Below are 21907 nucleotides of genomic sequence, written 5' to 3' on the forward strand. Positions count from 1 at the left end.
TGGGGCCTGAATCAGAAGATAGTCTACTTGCTCTACAGAAGCGTGATTAGATCGATACTCAGTATTTTCGTCGACTGCGATGGAGAAAAAGTTCAACGTAAGAATAATACACCAGGTTCAGAGAACATGTTGTCTTGGCATAGGTGGTGAGGACTAGGGCACTTGCGACTATTCTAGATATCCGACCCATTGACATACAGATTAAATGTTAGGCAGCCACTGTGGGTATGAGACTTAAAGCGATGGGAGAATGGATTGAGAATGAGAGCAGCTCATACCATCGTGGTGTAATCGAGGCGACGGTAGGAAACCTAGAAGGAAGGGAAGAGGTTTCCGATCGGATACCTGAGATAACACTTGAGGTCGAGTACCACTGCTGCCAGCGGCACAGTCTTGGATTGTCGGAACCCTAGAATTGCCGTCTGGAACATCTTGGTACATGGATGGATTAAAGCCAGGGGAGAGAGTAGGCATGGGAGTCTACATTGAGAACCCTGGGACTGTGATCTGTTTTAGACTGCCGGACCATAATACCGTCCTGCAGGCGGAGATCCGGGCGATCACGGAATGCGTGAGATGGTGGAGGACGCGAGGACGTCAAGTTTGAACTTTTTACGGACCGTAAACTAGCCATAAGAGCCATTATAACCAGGAAGGTAAGGTCACGAACAGCCTTACAGTGTAAGATGAAGATTAAAGCCTTCTCTGAGTATGGCAAAATCGGCATCGTTTGGGTGCGGGGCCATAACGGAGTAAGGTGGAATGGAAGGCCAGACGATTTAGCAGTGAAGGCTAGAGAACTGTCGTCGACAAACTTGGTCTACGAGCTCACTTGTGCAAAATCGGTGTGGCAAGTGATAGCATGTGTAGGGCATGAGGGGAAGATGATAAGATGTTGGAGCATTTCCTTTGTCATTGCCCGACTTTCGCGTCTAACACCGGTACTTAGGTGGAAACACGATACATGAACCAAATTAGGGGAGTGGAATGGAAAACAATTAAGGATTTTGTACGAAGCAGAGAATTACTAAATTTACATTTTCGAGGTTGTTTTTTAGTTTTGTAAGCGCACAACAAGCTGATTACTGGCTTAGGTGTATGTCCATAGTGGCATGGCCGGATTAATATCTGCACCCTCTTTTCAACCTAACCTAAGAATTTTTATCTTTAATGATAGTAAAGGGTGATCTTTTTGCTATTATCTTTCGGGCAACACTAGTTTAAGCAGCTCACGCAGGTTTCGAGTTGTGTTTCACTGTCAGACATCTTCAGTTTGGTCTATAATTTAACCATGAATCGTCTTACAAACAAACAACGCTTGCAAATTATTGAATTTTATTATCAATATGCGTGCTCTGTTAAGAAAGTTCATCGCGCTCTTCTTTCATTGAGCGACGAAGCTGATTTTTGGCTCAATGGGTACGTAAATAAGCAGAAGTGTCGATTTTTGAGAGAAGATCAGCCAGAAGCATTGCTAGAGCTACCAATGCTTTCAGAAAAAGTCACAATTTTGGTGTGGTTTATGGGCTGGGGTCATCATTGGACCGTACTTCTTCATAAATAATGCGAATCGTTACGTAACTGTGAATCGTGAGAACATATCCGACTTTGTTTTAGCCCAAAATACAAGTGCTTGACATACATGACATGTGATTTCAACAAGACGGTGCATATGCCACACAGCACGCGTAATAATGGACTTGTTGAGAGGCGAGATGGGTGAACATTTTATTTCATGTTCGGCACCGGTCAATTGGCCGCCTAGGTCGTGCGATTTAACGTCTTTAGACTACTTTTTGTAGGGCTATGTTAAAGCTCATGTTTATACAGACAAGCCCGCTTCAATTGTTGCATTGGAAGACAACATTGAAGCATTTATTCGTGAGATACCAGCCGAAATGTTATGCCAAAATTGGACTCAGCGGGTGGACCATTTAAGGCGCGGCCATGGTCAAGATTTGCATGAAATAATCTTCAAACTTTAAATTATATGGACCGTACCATCGATCCAAAGAAAGATTTCAAGCATCTTTCTGAATTTAGTGTGTTTTTTTTTTTTTTTTTTTGAAAAACTTTCCTATAGCTCTTAAAAAATCATTCGTTATAATAGATACTAAATTTTGCATCTTACTATTGAAGACGGAGATATTTTAATGAAGTATGGTTTAAGGTTAAGAAATTTAATGTTCATAATTTATTCACCTTACCTTCAATGAGAACTGCTCTGATTAAACATATGCCTTACGAAAGTAAATGTTAATATACCTGAAAGAAAAAAAAAATAATTATTTACTGTATTGTAGTACTCGTATTTAAGTACCAATAATTAAAACAAGTAAAAGCGTGTTAAGCTCGGCCGGGCCTAATATTATATACCCTCCACCATTGATCACATTTGTCGAGTTCTTTCCCGGCATATCTTTTTAGACAAACAAAGGATAGAAGAAAATAATTGCTATGCTAATTGAAGGCCACCGTAGTGCAGAGGTTAGCATGTCCACCTATGACGCTGAACGCCTGGGTTGGAATTCTGGCGAGATCATCAGAAAAACTTTTCCGCTCCTAATGCTGACAACATTTGTGAGGTACTATGCCATGTAGAACTTCTCTCTAAAGAGGTGTCGCACTGCGGCACGCCGTTCGGACTCGGCTATAAAAAGGAGGCCCCTTATCATTGAGCTTAAACTTGAATCGGACTGCACTCATTGATATGTGAGAAGTTTGCCCCTGTTCCTTAGTGGAATGTTCATGGGCAAAATTTGCAATTTGCAATTGAATTGAGTGTTGGAGACCACAGTAGAAGTCTATGTGTAAAATTTCAGCGAAATCGAATAAGAACTGGGCCTCTTAGGGGCTCAAAAAGTAAAATAGGGAGATCGGTTTATAGGGGAGCTGTATCGGACTGAAGACTGATTCAGACCATATTTGACACGTATATTGAAGGTCATGGGAGAAGCCGTTGTACAAAATTTCAGCCAAATCGGACAATAATTACGCTCTCTTGAGGCTCAAGAAGTCAAGATCCAATAGGTTTATATGGCAGCTATATAAAGTTTGAACCATATTTGGTACAGTTGTTGGAAGCCATAACAAAACACCTCATGCAAAATTTCAGCCAAATCGGATAGGAATTGCGCCCTCTAATGGGTCAAGAAGTCAAGATCCAAGATTGGTTTATATGGCAGCTATATCAGGTTATGGACCGATTTACACCATACTTAGCACAGTTGTTGGAAGCCATAACAAAACACCTCAGGCAAAATTTAAGTAAAATCGGATAGGAATTGTGCCCACTAATGGGTCGAGAATTCAAGACCCCAGATCGGTTTATATGACAGGTATGTCAGATTATGTACCGATTTGAACCATTTTTGGCACAGTTGTTGGAAGCCATAACAAAACACCTCATGCAAAATTTCATTAAAATCGGATAGGAATTGCAACCTCTAATAGGTCAAGAAGTCAAGATCCAAGATCGGTTTATATGGCATCTATATCAGGTTATCGTACGATTTACACCATACTTGGCACAGTTGTTGGACGTCATAACGAAACACCGCATGCAAAATTTCAGCCAAATCGGATAGGAATTGTGCCCACTAATGGGTCAAGAATTCAAGACCCCAGATCGGTTTATATAACAGCAATGTCAGATTATGGACCGATCTACACCATACTTGAAACAGTTGCTTGAAGCTATAACAAAACACCTCATTCAAAATTTCAGCCAAATTGGATAGGAATTGCGTCATCTAGAGGCTCAAGAAGTCAGGACTCCAGATCGGTTTATATGACAGCTATGTCAGATTATGGACCGATTTGAACCATATTTGGCACAGTTGTTAGGAACCATAACAAAATACCTCATGCAAAATTTCAGTCAAATTGGACAAGAATTAAGCCCTCTGGAGGCTCAAGAAGTCAAGACCCCAGATCGGTTTATATGACAGCTATATCAAAACATGGACCGATTTGGCCCATTTACAATCTAACTAACTTTTCAAAGTTAGCGTGTTTTCGACAGACAGATGGACGGACGGACATAGATCGATTTAAAATGTCATGACGTCATATATACTTTATGGGGTCTTAGACGCATATTTTGAGGTGTTACAAACAGAATGTCGAAATTAGTATACAATTAGTAAACAAATGCTTTCAAAAAAGTTACCGCTCCCGATGATGTAGGAAGGCAAAAACTAAATGTGGTTCTATTCTGACGAACCACTTAAAACAGCAAATATTTTGATTCAGTCTAATCGGACAAGAATCGCGCCCTCTAGAGGCTCAATAAGTCAAGACCCAAGATCGGTTTATATGGCAGCTATATAAAGTTATGTACCGATTTGAACCATATCTGGTACAGTTGTTGGAAGCCATAACAAAACACCTCATGCAAAATTTCAGCCAAATCGGATAGGAATTGCGTCATCTAGAGGCTCAAGAAGTCAAGATCCAAGATCGGTTTATATGGCAGCTATATCAAAACATGAACCGATTTGGCCCATTTACTATCCCAACCGACTAATAAAAAGTATTTGTGCAAAACTTCAAGCGGCTAGCTTAACTCCTTCGACGGATGGACGGACGGACATGGCTAGATCGACTTAAAATAATATGACGATCAAGAATATATCTACTTTTAGGGGTCTCAGATGCATATTTCGAGGTGTTACAAACAGAATGACGAAATTAGTATACCCCCATCCTACGGTGGAGGGGCCTCTAAAAATATTTAAGTTATTAAAAGAAAACTAACTTAGCCATTCTATAAAATAAACAGTAAGCTTAAAGTGTACAGCAATTATTGTCACACACACAATTCCCTACACATATTTTATATAAGTTCTCCATTAACACATTGATTATTAAGTCCCTATACAAGAAATATTACTCGCCTCCATTATCGAAATGCCAACAGTAATTGGCATTTTGAGAAGTTAGATAACCAGAATATTTCTGCTTGAATGCTCTTAGAGATGTTTTGCAATTAGATTAAATCTGTTCCGCATGAATGCATTTCTTAATACAATAGAAATTTAATTTTTCAATTTATATAAGTGCTCTTTTGATGCGTTTTTGATGATACTCAAATTTTTCTTACAACCAATCAGTATTACAATAACAAAAATCACTCAACTGCAAAAATATAGAAAACTAATGAAGTCTATTAAACCACCACATTACAGACAGCAAGACATCGCAAACGGACGAAGAGAAACAACGCGATCGTCAGCGTAGTGAAAGAGAAGCAAAGAAGGAGGAACAGGACGCCATAAACTATAGAGTAAGTCAAGGAAGTTTAAAAAACTCTTAGAGAAAAAAATTTATAATTTTCTTATTTTTCGTTTGCATTTTGTAGAAGGATAGAGACGCCCGTGAAGCTCGCCTATTGGACTTTGAAATTCGTCGTCAACAAGAACGTGAAAAGAAAAAAGAGGAGCAAAAACTCTTGCATCAGCAACACCAACAACAGCACCAGCAGCAACAGCAATTGTTACCGAGTGAGGAAAGTCCTCCCACCACATCCGGCCAAGCTCAACAGCAACAAGATCTACAAGAACAACAAGAACAACAAGAACAACAAGATACTCAGCAGCAGCAGCAGCAACAGCAACAACAACAACAACAACAACAAACACCCCAACAACAACAGCAGCAGCAACAACAACAACAATTGATTAGTGGCAGCAGCAGTGCCCCAACACCGATCATACCCACACCACCAGATCGTGGTCTACCACCAGCCTTTCGCAGTCGCTCCATAGAGCGTGAACATCTTTACGAACGCAAACGGCAATTTTCAGGAGCCGAAACACACGATTTTAAAGTAAGTCGAATTTTTCCAAAACAAACAAACATACCCTGCTTTTCACTAGAATAGAACCCTTGAAATATTGGCTAAAGGAAGCATCTTCTTTAAAGTTGGGGGAGATTACTTGGATTTTATTTTATGAAATTTGTGAAAGGGATGCCACTAACTTCTACCAGCAACAAACATTTGCGCTATGTTCTGTATAACGGCAGCATTTGGTGCTTTATGGTGTAAAGTCAAAATATCTGCTATTTTAAGTGGTTCGCCAGGATAGAGCCACATTAAGTTTTTGCCTTCCTATATCATCGGGAGCAATAACTTTATTGAAATCATTTGTATACAAATTTCGTCATTCTATTTGTAACACCTCGAAATATGCGTCTAAGACCCCATAAAGTATATATTGTAAAGGGTGATTTTTTTGAGGTTAGGATTTTCATGCATTAGTATTTGACAGATCACGTGGGATTTCAGACATGGTGTCAAAGAGAAAGATGCTCAGTATGCTTTGACATTTCATCATGAATAGACTTACTAACGAGCAACGCTTGCAAATCATTGAATTCTATTACCAAAATCAGTGTTCGGTTCGAAATGTGTTCATTCACCGTTCAGCGATGAGGCTCATTTCTGGTTGAATGACTACGTAAATAAGCAAAATTGCCGCATTTGGAGTGAAGAGCAACCAGAAGCCGTTCAAGAACTGCCCATGCATCCCGAAAAATGCACTGTTTGGTGTGGTTTGTACGCTGGTGGAATCATTGGACCGTATTTTTTCAAAGATGCTGTTGGACGCAACGTTACGGTGAATGAACACATTTCGAACCGAACACTGATTTTGGTAATAAAATTCAATGATTTGCAAGCGTTGCTCGTTAGTAAGTCTATTCATGATGAAATGTCAAAGCATACTGAGCATCTTTCTCTTTGACACCATGTCTGAAATCCCACGTGATCTGTCAAATACTAATGCATGAAAATCCTATCCTCAAAAAAATCACCCTTTAGTTTAGACTTCCAATAATTGTCTCAAGCATGGTCCAAATCAGTTCATTACCTGATATAGCTCCCACGTAAACCAATCTCGGATCTTGACTTCTTGAGCCGCTAGAGGGAGCAATTCTTATCCGATTTGGCTGAAATTAAGCATGAAGTGTTTTGGTTTGACCATCACAAACTGCTCCAGGTATGGCCCAAATCGGTTCACAACCTGATATAGCTCCAATGTAAACCGATCTTCCGAGTATACTTCTTCAGCCTCTAGAGAGAGAGATACTTATCCGATATGGCTGAAATTTTGCATAACGACTTCTTTAACATATGTGTTAAATATGGCCTGTATCCGTTCATAACCTGATATAGCACCCCTATAAACAAATCTCCCAATTTTTTTCTTGAGCCACTATAGGGCACAATACTCATACGATTTGGCTGAGTTTTGCACAATGAATTCCACTTTGGTCCCCAACAGCCAAGCCAAGTATGGCCCCAATCGGTTCAGAACTTGAGATAGCATAGCTATTCTTATCCATTATCCTTTGTTTGTCTATAAAGAGATATCGGCCAAAGAACATGACAAATGCTATCCATGCCTTCGAAAGGCATGCTTCTACCGTTGCACTGCTCACTAATTAGTGACTAGGTAGAAACATGTAATCTTTTAGTGGCATTACAACCTGATGAGGCCTCTAACAAAGGCTGAAATCGCGATCGTTGTGGCCTGCCCCATACATTTAAGCATACCACATTGCCGATACTCTTTAAATGGATTTTGTTGTTTTGTTTGGTTGGAGCTGAGGTGTTACCGAGATCATGTGCAAAATTTCAAGGCCCTATGTGGTCGGGGTCAGGTCACCCTGACATTGGTCACCTCGGAGTTTTAAAAAATTGTTCATGCTTTCAAATCTTCAATAGTGGTTAAAAATCAAAAAAAAAAAAAAAAAAAATCTGCCCGAACTAGTTTTTTATAAAGATCTCCAAAATACCCTAAGATGATTTCAAAATCGGCCAAAGATGATTCAAAATCGGCATTATTTAGTAAACTTGCTGCGGAGGCTACAAATATTGCTTGGTTCAAAAAAATGTTTGCATGCGTTTAGGGGACATATTGAGTACAAAAAACACATATGCCCGAATGGGGAATCTCGTCTTTGTAGTTTGAGGGTTTGGAGTTTTTGGGGTTTTCCAGTCTTTTAAAACAAAATGCCTAAATGCTTTTTGAAGTACATTTTGCGCCCGTTTAAATTGACATATTTTGTTCTAACTTTACTTAAAATGCATCTACTTTTCCAACAAAGACTAATCAATGAAATTATTTTTTGTCCAAAAAATGCAAAAAATCCACTTTTTCACATTTGTGGACTTCGAAACTGCATAACTTTTGACTGATTAATCGTATGTTGAAGCATACTGCAAGAAAATACCCTTAATGTGTAACTAAAACATCCCTGTGTATACCTCAAACGGACTTTTTTGAAGAGATTTTTGAGCACAAAAAAATAATTTTGAAAATCGGAACACATATTAAGATTTGGCATTCCGAAAAATTTTACAAAATGCCGAGGTGACCAACTTTAGGGCCCTGCCAAGAGCCGCCCGGGCCACCTAAGAGAGACGCTTGATAACTTCTCCGCTCTTACCATTTCATATTTCATGGAGATATCTCTATCCGATTTTATATGGCATACTTTTTACTAGGTTTTTTCGATTTTATCCCACTGTGCGGCACAAACAACACTGATCTTGAAGAGTTTGGCTTTTATATGAATTATGGCTAGCCTCTCATATACTGGAGTAAACTTGTTGTTGGCATAGAAAAATGACTTGAAATAGCCCTAAAGTGAACAGCCTTATGGCTTCAAATCGCACGAAGGAGCGGGCCAATCGAATAGGCCTTTGCTTAAGATAACACCCTCATCAAACTTACTCTTCTATAAATCGATTGTAACGTGTGCTGTGTGGCTTGTGACACTGTCCTGTTGGTATCACATGTCGTCCAGGTCCATATCTTCCAACTCAGACCAAAAGTTGTTGAGCGTTCACACTACCATGGCGATTGGAGTGGTCGATGAAGAAGTATGCCCCAATGACGTCGCTGCTATGCAAACAGCACGCTATAATAAATTTTTGTTAATGAAGTGTCGATTCGTGAAGCATGTGGATTTTCACTTCATCAAAAATAAGCCAAAAATGAGCTTCGTCATTGAAGTCCGTTAGAATATTTTTATACCCTCCATCATAGGATGGGGGGTACAGCATCGGCTTCCTTAACCTACCAAATTCAGCAAAATCAAGTCAAAAGTGAATCTTCTTGGGTCCGCAAAGATTGATCGGGGGATCGGTTTACATGGAAGCTATATCAGGTTATATTTTTAGAGCGCACAACAAGCCGATTACTGGCTCAAGTGTATGCCCATTATGGCATGGGGCGGATTAATATCTGCACCCTCTTTTCAACCTAACCTAACCATATCAGGTTGTAGACCGATTCGGATCGTACTTGGCAGGAAGTCGTGCCAAACACTACGTCCGAAATTTCAGCCAAAATAGCAAATTTTGCCCATAAACATTCCATTAAGGATAAGGGGCAAACTTCTCACATATCAATGAGTGCAGTCCGATTCAAGTTCAAGCCCAATGATAAGGGGCCTGCTTTTTATAGCCGAGTCCGAATGGCGTGCCGCAGTGTGACACCTCTTTGGAGAGAAGTTTTACATGGCATAGTACCTCATAAATGTTGACAGCAATAGGAGGGAAAAAACCACCGCTGCAAAGTTTTTTCTGATGGTCTCGCCAGGATTCGAACCCAGGCCATGTTCGTCCGTCCATTAAGGAACAGGGTCAAACTTCTCACCTATCAATGGGTGCAGTTCGATTCAAGTTCAAGCTCAATGATAAGGGGGCTGCTTTTTATAGCCGAGTCTGAACGGCGTTCCGCAGTGCGACATGTTCGTCCGTCCGTCTGTCGAAAGCACGCTAACTTTCAAGCTAGGCGCTTGAAATTTTGCACAAATTCTTGTTATTAGTGAAGGTCGGTTGGGATTGCAAATGGGCCAAATCGGTCCATGTTTTGATATAGCTGCCATATAAATCGATCTTGGGTCTTAAATTCTTGAGCTTCTATAGGGCGCAAATCTTATCCAATTTGGCTGAAATTTTGCACGAAGTAGTTTGGTATCACTTCCAACAACTGTGTTAAGCATGGTTCAAATCGGTTCATAACCTAATATGACTGCCATATAAACCGATATTGGGTCTTGACTTTTTGCGCCTCTAGAGGATGCAATTCTTATTCTATTTGGCCGAAATTTTGCAATAAGTGTTCTGGTATGATTCCCTACAAATGGGCCAAGTATAATCTAAATCAGTCCATAACCCAATATAGCCGCCATATAAACCGATTTCCCGATTAGAATTCTTGAGCCCGTCGAGTGCGCAATTCCTATCCGTTTTGGCTTTAATTTTGCAAGACGTGTTTCGTTATGACTTCCAACAACTGGGCCAAGTATAGTCCAAAACAGTCCATAACCTTATATAGCTGCCATATAAATCCATCTCGGGTCTTGTCTTCTAGTGGGCGCAATTCTTATCCTATTTGGCTGAAATTTTGCAAGTGGTGTTTTGGCATCACTTCCAACAACTGTGCGAAGTATGCTCTACTTCGGTCCATAACCTGGTATAACTGCTATATAAACCGATCATGGATCTTGACTTGACATGAGCTGTTAGAGGGCGCAATTCTCAACCGATTTGGCTGAAATTTTGCATGAGATGTTTTTTTATGACTTTCCAACAACTGTGCTAAGTATGGTGCAAATCGGAACTTAACCTGATATAGCTGCCATATAAAGCGATCTGGGATCTTGATTTCTTGAGTTTCTAGAGAGCGCAATTCGATTTGGCAAAAATTTTGTACAACAGCCCGTCCGAAGTTCTAGACACGCTGTGAAAATAGCAGTCAAATGGGACGCCAGATAAACGGCCCCCTCCTGTTGTAACACTGGAAATATTTCTTCAGGTCCGGTTGACTTAAATGGTTGGAAGTCCCTCAAGCCAAACTCATTATTTCAAGATTCTGGTGTCTCCAATAAATCTATGGTTTAAATAGAAAACTAAGGCCCCCAGGCCAGGGCTTGTCTTGGATCATTATCGTGCATGAAAATGAATGAGACCGGCATGTAGTGATCTGCAAATGCTTTAATTGCATTGTCCATTATATTTTAATAGAAATTGTAATCCATTCTTCGAGAATTTTTAGGTTTAGGAACCACACTACACAATGAAACAGCAACCCAAACTTATTATGTAGCTTCCACCATGATTTATGACCTTTAAGTTTTTTCTACCACTAATTCTAATAAAATTGAGATATATCTAATTTTTAAGAATTTTTTTGTTTATAATTTTTTAATCATTTCTAATGAAAATCACTTTTTTTCCCCACAGAAGCCGCTAAGTACGACACCATCGCCTCAGGCTATAACTGGACCACCACCGCCCCCTACACCATCAGCAGCGGTGGTGGCGGGCCCACCGGCAACAGCTGCAGCTGCTACAGCTGCTATAATACCCATCTTACCATTAGGGGTTGCCACGTTACGTGATGACTCCACCGAATCCGAGGAACAGTCCATGACATGCACTCACGCCCATGCCGAGTCATGTCATCGCATTATGTGAGTATTAAAAATCAATTTTCAACTTTATCGCCCCAATTAAAATGAAACTGAATGAGATGAAGACAAAAGAATTACACCCTACAAAAATGAATTCAGATCGAAGTAATATGCCAATGAAGTGTTTTGTTGCAATGAAATGTTCTTAGGAAAACAAAAAAAAAAAAAAAACAACAACAAAAGTTTTCCCCCATATGAATGAATAAGACTACAATTTCTCCACTCTTCAAGGGAATTGTAAAATGATGGCTAATTTCCCCAATGAATACAAACCAGTGGGCGATAGTTAACGTTTTTGAAAGTTTTTTTTTTTTTTTTTGTTACGGGATGATGGGGTAGCTGGCACGCCTCAATGCCTTCATTACTGCAGCCAAGTTCTGTGTATGGAGAGTGCTTACAACCAATGAATGCAACTGCAAAGCCAAAGCTTAAGTAGTTGTTACAAACCCCTAGCTCTACAGCCCCTGCCTCTCCTTCAACAATGTGAACAACACATACAACACTTTGAAGTGCCACACACCACACCATACACACGTCCTTCCCATCACCATCACCATCATCATAACGTTGTTCCGGCTAGAGAGTGCGAGAGCCATTGTTTTTGTCTTCATCCGAGTTCTGTTGCTTATGGCACTTTTTCTTTTTGCCACCACAAAAATTTATGCTTCAAGGATTTCTTGCTTTAAATTAAACCATGTTGGAAATTTCATTCAACTTCACTTAACCTATCCCCGAAGAGGAGAATTTGTTATCAGTGCGTCTTTCTATGCCAAAAAGTGAAGCGAAAGTGATACAGTTTTTAATTATAATTTAATTAGACAACGGCAACCGCCACAGTTTAGAGGTATTGGCTGAAAGGGGATTTTAACTTTTTTAATTGAATTACTACAGATACTAATGAATGAAAGCATAAATTGTGCACTTTGGCTTGCATAACAAAATAAAAGAGAAATAGTGACTATGCTTCAACCTATTAACATTGAAGGGGTAGAAAAATACCCCAAAAAGCGTGAAACAATTTCGAACTATGCAAAAGTATGGAAATACGGTCTTATATAGTGGATGAATGGAGGTCACCGTGGCGCAGAGGTTAGCATGTCCGCCTCTGACTTTGAATGCCTGGTTTCGAACTCTGGTGAGAACATCAGAAACAATTTTCAGCGGTGGTTATCCCCTTTGTATGCTGGCGATTGGTATGGCAGCCTTGTAAAAACTTCTCCGCAAAGAGGTTTAGCCCTGCGGCACGCCGTTCGGACTCGCCTATAAAAGGGATGACCCTTGTCATTTAGCCATTTGAAAAAATTAACGAAAAAGATATCCGCTTGAAATTTTTTGGCACTTTGATGCCGAATTTATTGTCGGAGTTAGCTGAAATTTTGCACTAAATGTTCTGTTGTGACTAAAGAGGACACCGTGGTGCTGAAGGCCGGAGATTATGACGCTGAACGCCTGGGTTCGAATCCTGGCAGGACCATCAGAAAAATTTTTCAGCGGTGGTTTTCTCCTCCTAATGCTGGCAACATTTGTGAGGCACTATGCCATGTAAAAACTTCTCCCCCAAAGAGGTGTCGCACTGCGATACGCCAGTCGGTCTCGGATATAAAAAGGATGACCCTTATCATTGAGCTTAAACTTGAATCGGACAGCACTAATCGGTACGAGTATGTGAGAAGTTTGGCTTAATGGAATATTCATGTGCAAATTTCCACTTTGCATTTGCATAGTGGATGAATGCAAATGGTTGAACAAAAAGTTTCCCTTACAAAGCTCATATTTGGGGGAAAACTGAAGTCAAACCAAAAACCAGCCATTATGCAATAAAACAAACTAATTGAGAAAGAATATCATTGACATTTTGTATTTAAGGAAAAATTCTTGGAAATTTTACATTTCATCGTTAAGAAAGATTTTAAACACACCACCATAGCTTGGGGGTTGTACTTATTTAGTCATTCCGTTTGTAGAACTTCGAAATATTGATCTGCTAACCTATAAAGCATATATATTCTTGATCGTCGCGATATTCTAAGTCGATCAAGCCATGTCCGTCTATCTGTCTGAAATTTTGCACAACTACTTCTTCTGGATGTAGGGCATTGGATGGGCGATATAGGTTCAGATTTGAATACATTTGATTTGACATATTAAGCCCCTTGAAGCTGTAACTTTTATCCGTTTTGGCTGAAATTTTGCACAGTATTCTGTTATGACTTCCAAAGCGGCTTATAACCTAATTAAAGCTCCCATATAAATCGATCGCCCGATTTGACATCTTGAGTCACTGAAATTCGTAATTGTTACCCGCATTGTCTGAAATTTTGTACGTAGTGTTCTGATATGACCATATTACGTGTTATAACTCGCATTGACACCGATCTCCTGATTTGAAATTTTTAACCGCTCGAAGCCGCAATTGTTATCCGATTTGGCTGAAATTTTGCACGGAATGTTTTGTCATGACTTTCAACATCTATGGCCAGGTACGATTCAAATCGGTTTATAAACCGATCTCCCGATTTGAGATCTTGAGGCTGAAATTTTGAGCGTAGTGTTCTGATATGGTCCAAAGTGGCGTATAACGTCATACAGCAGCCATATGAACCGACAAGCGATTTATAATCGATTATGGAACGATTAAAAGGAAAAACAAACAATCTTAACCAATTATTATCGACTTGATGCTTGATACCCACTTTTTGTGCAGGACTTTCAAAACCTAGGTAGGCACTCCATTTAGAGAATTATTAAGTTTCGTAATTATAGCGTATAAAATTTTAGAAATCGGCCCTCTGCAGTAAAAAAAGTACCAAATAGCCCAATATATATTGTCAAGGTATAAATGAATCGAAATTTTGGGCGCTTTAGCTCAACTTCTAAAGAAAGTACAATGTTGTATGTTTTAGTACGTATTCTGCACTTTTTGGTACCAAAATGAACGAATTTTGAAGTGATCGTTTAGTCACCCATTATATACTTCCTTCTTGTACCTACATGCCAAATTTCAAACCTCTAGCTCCAACTGCAAAGAAAGTACCAAATGGTACTAGTTTCGGCACCAAAGTGTATGATTTTTTTGAAGATCATTTAGTCAGCTATAAAATATTTCGTAGTTATATCGACAGTACGAAATGGTACCCATTTTGGTAATAAAATGTGCGAACGGTAAATAGATAATTTAGCCACCCAATATTTATTTCTTAGTTGTACCTACACCTCTAGCTCGATCTGAGCAGAAAGTACCAAATGGTATCAAAATGTTGGAATTTTTAATAGAACATTTAGTCACCTATCATATATTTCTTAGCTGTACTTATGTGCTTAATTTCGGAAATCTAGCTTCATCTATGAAGAAAGTACCAAATGGTACCAAAATGTGCGAATGTTGAATAGTTCATTTCGACACCCAATATTTATTACTTAGTTGTGCCCACATGCCAATTTTCAGACCTCAAAATCCACCCGAACAGGAAGTACAAAATAGTACCAATTTTGGTACCAATAGGTACGAATTTTTAATAGGTGATTTAGTCATCCCAAAAGTCGGACCTCTAGTTTCATATACAAAGAAAGCCCTAAATAGTACCAAATTTGGTACCAAAATGTTAGAATTGTGAACAAATCACTTAATTTTACCTACATCCCAAATTTCAGTCTCCACCTCCTACTAAATGGTACTGGTATTGTTACCAAAATGTACGAATTGCAAAAAAAGGTCATAGTCACCCATGATATTTTTCCTAGTTGTACCTACATCCCAATTTTATACCTCAAACTCCATCTGTAAAGAAAGTACCAAAGGTTATCAATTTGGGTACCAAAATATACAAACTTTGAATAGATCATTTAGTCACCCATCATAGTTATTTTAGTTGTACCTACATGTCAAATTTCAGACCTCTAGCTCCATCTTTAAAGAAAGTACCAAATGGTACCAATTGCGTTACTTAACGTACGTTTTCTTCCGTTACCAGTACTATTTTTTAATTTTTCCTTTTCCACCTTACACCAGATATCGTTTATGTGAAATTTCGAAATATTACCTCTCTCCATCCGCCAAGTACAAAGTTTATCTATTTCGTACCTTTTTGGTACTTTTTTTAGTATCTAAATGAACAAATTAACAAGAACTCTTATAGTCACCCAATTAAGGTTGCCATAGTGTACTTAAGTTACAAAATTCAGAGCTCTAGTTCAATTTGCAAAGAAAGTACCAAATTGTATGAAAAGTGGTACGAAACGTACTATTTCTCCCACTTCCGGTACGATTTTCCAATTTTTTTTTTTACCAAACTATAAAAGCCTAATTTATCACCAGATTTCGCTGAAATTCGAAATAGTGAGTTGTTTTAAGCCTTCCGTCATTCAACCAGAATATAGACCAGATCGGACCATATTTAAATATAGCTGCTATAGACCGTTCTTCCAATTTACAGCCTTAATCCAATCAAAATAGGATTTATCGCACGATTATGTTTAGCTGTGACGTTTATTAGAGTCATCGGGAGTTGAAAGAAATGATTATCCAGACCAGCCCATATTTCGATATCACTATGGACATGATAGTAGAGGCCACGGCAGCGCATAGTTTTTGGAAATCATGACCAAAAACTACAATATGTGCAAAATAGTAGACAAATCGGATGAAAATTGAGGCTTTCAGGGGCTCAAGAAGTCAAATCGGGAGATCGGTTTATATGGGAGCTACTTCAGGTTCTTGACCGATTTGAACAGTACTTGGCACAGTTTTTGGAAGTCATAAGTGAACACTATGTGCAAAATTTAAGTCAAATCGGACAAAAATTAAGTCTTTCAGGGGCTCAAGAAGTCAAATCGGGAGATCGGTTTATATGGGAGCTATATCAGGTTCTTGGCCGATTTAGACCTTACTTGGCACAGTTGTTGGAAGTCTTAGCAAAACACCAAATGCAACATTTCAGCTAAACCGGACAAAAATTGCGGCTTGTAAGGACTCAAGAACTCAAAGCGGGAGATCGGTTTATATAGGAGTTATATTTAAATCTGTACCGATATGGCCCATTTGCTATCCCCAATGACCTACATCAATAATTAGTATCTGTGTAAAATTTTAAGCGGCTAGCTTTATGCGTTCGATCGCTATCGTGATTTCGACAGACGAACGGACGGACATGGCTATATAGACTCAGGATGTCGAGACGATCAAGAATATATATACTTTATGGTGTCCTAGATCAATATTTCGACGTGTTACAAACGGAATGACCAGATTAGTAAACCCCCATCCTATGGTAGTGTGTATAAAAATGTTTCACCAGTGGTTATCCCCTCCGAATACTGGCGACATTTCTGAGGTACTATACAATGCATAAAATCAATGTAAAAACTTCTCCCCAAAAGGTGTCGCACTAGTGTCTTCATCGACAATGACATATTCAGAGAGGCAGCTTTTATAGATAATGCTCCTGGTTGCCTTAAAAAGACGTCTGCGTAACAAGTTTTATTGTCGCTTGACTATACGTGATAACTAGTCGATATACTCTATTAATGCCATATAAAAGCGTTCCCACTATATTTCGCCCAGGAACTTTTTGCTCCGCCTATCACATTATTTAACCTGCCCTGTTATTAAAAAGTCTCCTGCTGTTCTTTCTGAGTCGATAAAAGAAATGATTCAAATTCATAAAACGATAACAATTTTGAAAAATCGAAAATCTGTGATTTAATCCTCCGAAAATATCACAAATAATCTTTCAGCTGCAATTTCACTTCACTAACGCCTGTGTTAGAATGTGTGAAATGTAAAATAAAACTTTTTACTCCCAACGATATCTTTGACGCTCCCTCGAAGCCCCTCTTGTCTTTTTTCGAAAATAACAATACATTTCAAAGCAAGCCAACTAAATCAGATTAGAGCAACAATACATCATCATAACACTCTAATGATGAATGACACATGCAAAACAAATTTTTTGTCATACAACCACTTAACCCTGCAAGGGATATTGCAGCAATCTATTCATAGTAACAACCACAACAATAACAACAATATGTATCCTGCTGCACTGACAATGACACTGGCCCATGCACTTTCCCCCCAAGAAATTCTCCAAGTGTGTGCAGTGCAAATGTTTTAATATTAAAACGTATTTGCTTTGAAATGCTTTCATCACACAGCATCGCAGCAGAGTATCTGTGCCATCATCAAATCACAGCAATGAGATTATAATGGACATAGTGATGCTAATACTAAGGCTGATGCCAATGATGTCAAAGATAAAAAGCATAATAATGAAATTCTTGTCAATGATACTCTGATGGTGATAATGATGATGTCTACAGAACGACGATAATGATTAGACGATGAGGCATGGCATTGCATTTTTAAAAGTCCAAGACACAAACGGATATGATTGCAAGTGAGTGTTCTTGTGCTGTTATATCTAAACACCATCATTGTCAAACTCGTCATCATCATGCAGCATCATCGTAATGAAGATTGGCAACTACGTCACAACCACCATCCGAATGCCTGCAGCAGCCGGAATACGTAGATACAGCAGTTGTGCTACTATTCAACTTCAGAAAATGTCCCCGCATTAGCAACAGCACCAACACCAATACCAATACCATTGAAACATGTTCACACACACATAGCATAATCATCATCATAAGCATACTCTAGCTCTGTTTTTCAGGTCACCTCTTACATTCGATATCCGTGAAATAATTTATCAGCAATTTTCTTTTGGCTGCAAATTTCCTGTTTTGCCTGTTAGCCTTTGCTATGCTGTTCTTCTTATGTTTCTTTATTTTACCATTTTCTTTACTTTTTCAGTCGGTTTTTCCCCCTTTGCTTTCTTATCTTCTTGTTGACCATTTAAGAAGAAGAATTGAAAATCAGAAATGGAAAAAATGTTTAAAAAATAAACAATTTCAATGCGCAAATGCCGATTTGCTGCAAACAAACAGCATTCTGGAGCACCTCAATAGAGGGAACATTGTCAGAGGTTTAAGCATATGAGCAGAAAGAGCAAAGAGAGGGAGAGAGAGAAATTTACAGTACTTGAGATAGAGTATGCACCAACTCAAGGCACTAAAGCTTGTTTCCTTAAGAGAATAACAGTTAACAGTTATAGCATAAAAGAGTAACAAAAAGAGAGTTTAAACATTAGGATACATGAAGAGCTGACAAAAATGGTTAAGAGAAACAACAATGAATTTTGCTTTGTAATACTCTCTTAAGCTGTCTAAGAGATTTTAAAGATTAAATTGATTTATCAGTTGCAAATAAGCTTAACTTCGCTGCAAAAGATAACCTGATGGCATACTCGTATTTCCGGCATTTAAGTAACTGAAATAAGATTTATTTAAGTCAAGATGCACATGTTTGGTATTTGGTTGCCCAAAAAGTAATTGCGGATTTTTCATATAGTCGGCGTTGACAAATTTTTTCACAGCTTGTGACTCTGTAATTGCATTGTTTCTTCTGTCCGTTATCAGCTGTTACTTTTAGCTTGCTTTAGAAAAAAATTGTAAAAAAAGTATATTTGATTAAAGTTCATTCTAAGTTTTATTAAAAATGCATTTACTTTCTTTTAAAAAATCCGCAATTACTTTTTGGGCAACCAATATTTTTTTACGATGGATGCTGAGGGGCAAATGGGTCCCGTGACAAATGGTGTGTAACACAAAGCAAACCGCACGGTGCTGTTTTATCCACTCTTCTATCGGTGACAGCCATAAATATCCCACTGAAAATCCAAACTGAAAGGGAACTGAATCAATCTGCGAAACGGTTAAAACAGTTCTGCAGAAAGGTATAAAAAATTGATACCTCTGGAACCACCCTCGAATAAAAGAGACTGTACCCATTCCCGAAACGAACAAATCAGTTCTGCAGAAAGGTCAAAAAAGTTTGATAGATTTGAGACCACCCTCGAATAACAGGTATACGATATAGGCATTTCGACGTTAAGCCAAAGAATATTGAATTTTGTCTTACATACAGAATTCAGTCTTCTGGTAATTTCAAAAAAAAAAGTTGGGCACTGGTAAAGTTGGGCAATTTCAAGTGCCACATTACCTCAACAGAACAATTTCGGTATTTGACTAAGTCAGATGGTTAGGTTAGATAAGGTAAGGTTGAAGTGGCAGTCTGCCATCAGACTCACTTAGACGTTTTCGTCCATTGTGCTAACACAGGTACAGAAGAAGGAAAATACCTTCTATACCTGGGTTGCCCAAAAAGTAATTGCGGATTTTTTAAAAGAAAGTAAATGCATTTTTAATAAAACTTAGAATGAACTTTAATCAAATATACTTTTTTTACACTTTTTTTCTAAAGCAAGCTAAAAGTTACAGCAGTTACAGTTACATAACTGACAGAATTAGAATGCAATTACAGAGTCACAAGCTGTGAAAAAATTGGTCAACGTCGACTATATGAAAAATCCGCAATTACTTTTTGGGCAACCCAATAGTTCCTACCGTTGAACCATTCAGATAGCTTTAAAAAGCCCAACAACTAGCGAATGTGCACATTCGCTAAATCAGACAGGTTCTCAAAGAAATGAGAACCTAAAGTGGAACTCCTTCTGACTGCGAGGGCGGGACATACACACAGAAGGTGTTGTATAGTCTCTTCTTCTTCGATGTCCTCACAGCTACGTAAAAAGTCGTCACTGGCAACCTTCAGTCTGTCAGCATGCTTTCCGATTAGACAGCGACGTGTCATGATGGACACAATGACTGAGATGACTGCTCTAGCCAGTGAAAGCAGAGCGGCAGACCTCTTCAAGTCTAGATTAGGCCACATAGTTTTGAAATGCTCACAGCCCCTCTTTGTGACCATCTATCATTCATTGTTCTTCGGGCCTGGTCCTGAAAACTTAGCTTACATGTCGCTAGAAGCATACCCACAAATTCCAGTATCCCTGGAATGTGTAGAGTAGTTCCTAGTCCCGCAAGCTCGTCCGCTTTACAATTCCCTGGGATAGCTCTGTGGCCCAGCACCCAGAACAGGTGAATTTTGAACTGTTAACCAACTCGAAGGCGGCTTTTGTGTTCAGAAATATCTCTGTGGCCCGACACCCAGGAGAGGTGAATTTTGAATTGTTCAGCCATCTCGTTGGGAGATCGTCGACAGTCGAGGGCGCATGAGAAGTTATTTATGGCAATCGTCTTTATGACATTATATCTTAACCATTCCACCACTTCTCTAATTGCAAGGATCTCCGCTTGATACACACTGCAGTGGTCGTCTAATCTTTTCGATATGACCAGTTCTAGATCTTTAGATTACACCCCAAAGCCCACCTGGACATTTGGATTGAAACCATCCGTATAGAAGTCTATGTAACTTCTGTTACCAGGGATATCGTAGTTAAATCGGTTCTATCTGTAATAGTGGTACAGTAATTTTTATCCAGCAGAACACCCAGATATTTTGCGCTTTCTGTAAATGGAACATTCTCTTCTACCAAGGTGACAGATTCCAATGTAGGGAACTTGTATCCCCTGCTGAAAAGAACTACTTCTGTCTTGCATGGATTTATTCCTAGATGACTTTCAGTAGCCCACTTCCCTGATACACGTAGAGCTTCCTGAAATATGTCTCTTAGAGTTCTGGGAAACTTTCCCCTAATGCTGGCGACATTTGTAAGGTACAGTGTCATTTGGTATGGCAGCCATCTAAAAACTTCTCCCCAAAGAGATGTTGCCCTGTGGCACGCCGTTCGGACTCGGCTGTAAAAAGGAAATCCCTCGTCATTGAACTTAAAACCTGTTCCTTAGTGGAAAATTCGTGGGCAAATTTGCAATTTGCAAATACTCAGGAGTGATCTTGAATAATATACTAAACTGAAAGTGCCACGTTCAGCGACGGTACCGCAGTGGGATGGAACCGAAAAAACGACTAAAATGATGCCGTGTGAGAACGAGTACAGATATCTCTTTGAATTTGTAAACACTAATTGTAATTTTCTGAAAACAAAATTCAAATTGAAAAAATTACAAGAAAAAAACGAATAACGATATCTTCATAATTCTTTTTGAGTTTTGCAGATAAAAGTGTCCTTAAAAAAAAAATAAATACCGCCCGAAGTTCTTCACAGAAATACCCACAAAATCCAGGTTGGGCAAAGATGAACATTTTTCAATAAATCTGCTGTGGAAGCTACAAATATAGTTAGGAGCGAAAGTTATTTTGCGTGGGAATAGTGAACATATGGAGTAAACGAACATAAACCCAAATGGGGGGGTCTGAACTTTGGAGTTTCAGAATACGAGGTGTTTTTCCAATATTATTTAATACCCGTTTAATGACATATCTAGTTCAAATTTCACTTAAAACGCATCTGCAATATGCCCTCTTCACAAAAAAAGAAGAAAAAATTTTAATATTTAAACAAGTTTCCTCAATGAAGGCTAACCAATGAAA

At 38.9% G+C, this 21907-nt stretch overlaps 1 protein-coding gene across 1 annotated transcript in view; it reads left to right on the top strand.

The window, feature by feature from the left end:
* Positions 1-21907, top strand: part of LOC106086336 (zinc finger CCCH domain-containing protein 13) — a 336942-nt gene that overhangs the window by 59139 nt on the left and 255896 nt on the right. Inside the window, exons 3-5 of the mRNA XM_059367516.1 lie at positions 5190-5287; positions 5363-5830; positions 11261-11490. Of these exons, the coding sequence (XP_059223499.1) occupies positions 5190-5287; positions 5363-5830; positions 11261-11490 (796 nt within the window). The remainder of the gene's footprint in view (positions 1-5189; positions 5288-5362; positions 5831-11260; positions 11491-21907) is intronic.

Source organism: Stomoxys calcitrans, chromosome 4, assembly GCF_963082655.1.
Source record: "Stomoxys calcitrans chromosome 4, idStoCalc2.1, whole genome shotgun sequence".
NCBI lineage: Eukaryota > Metazoa > Arthropoda > Insecta > Diptera > Muscidae > Stomoxys > Stomoxys calcitrans.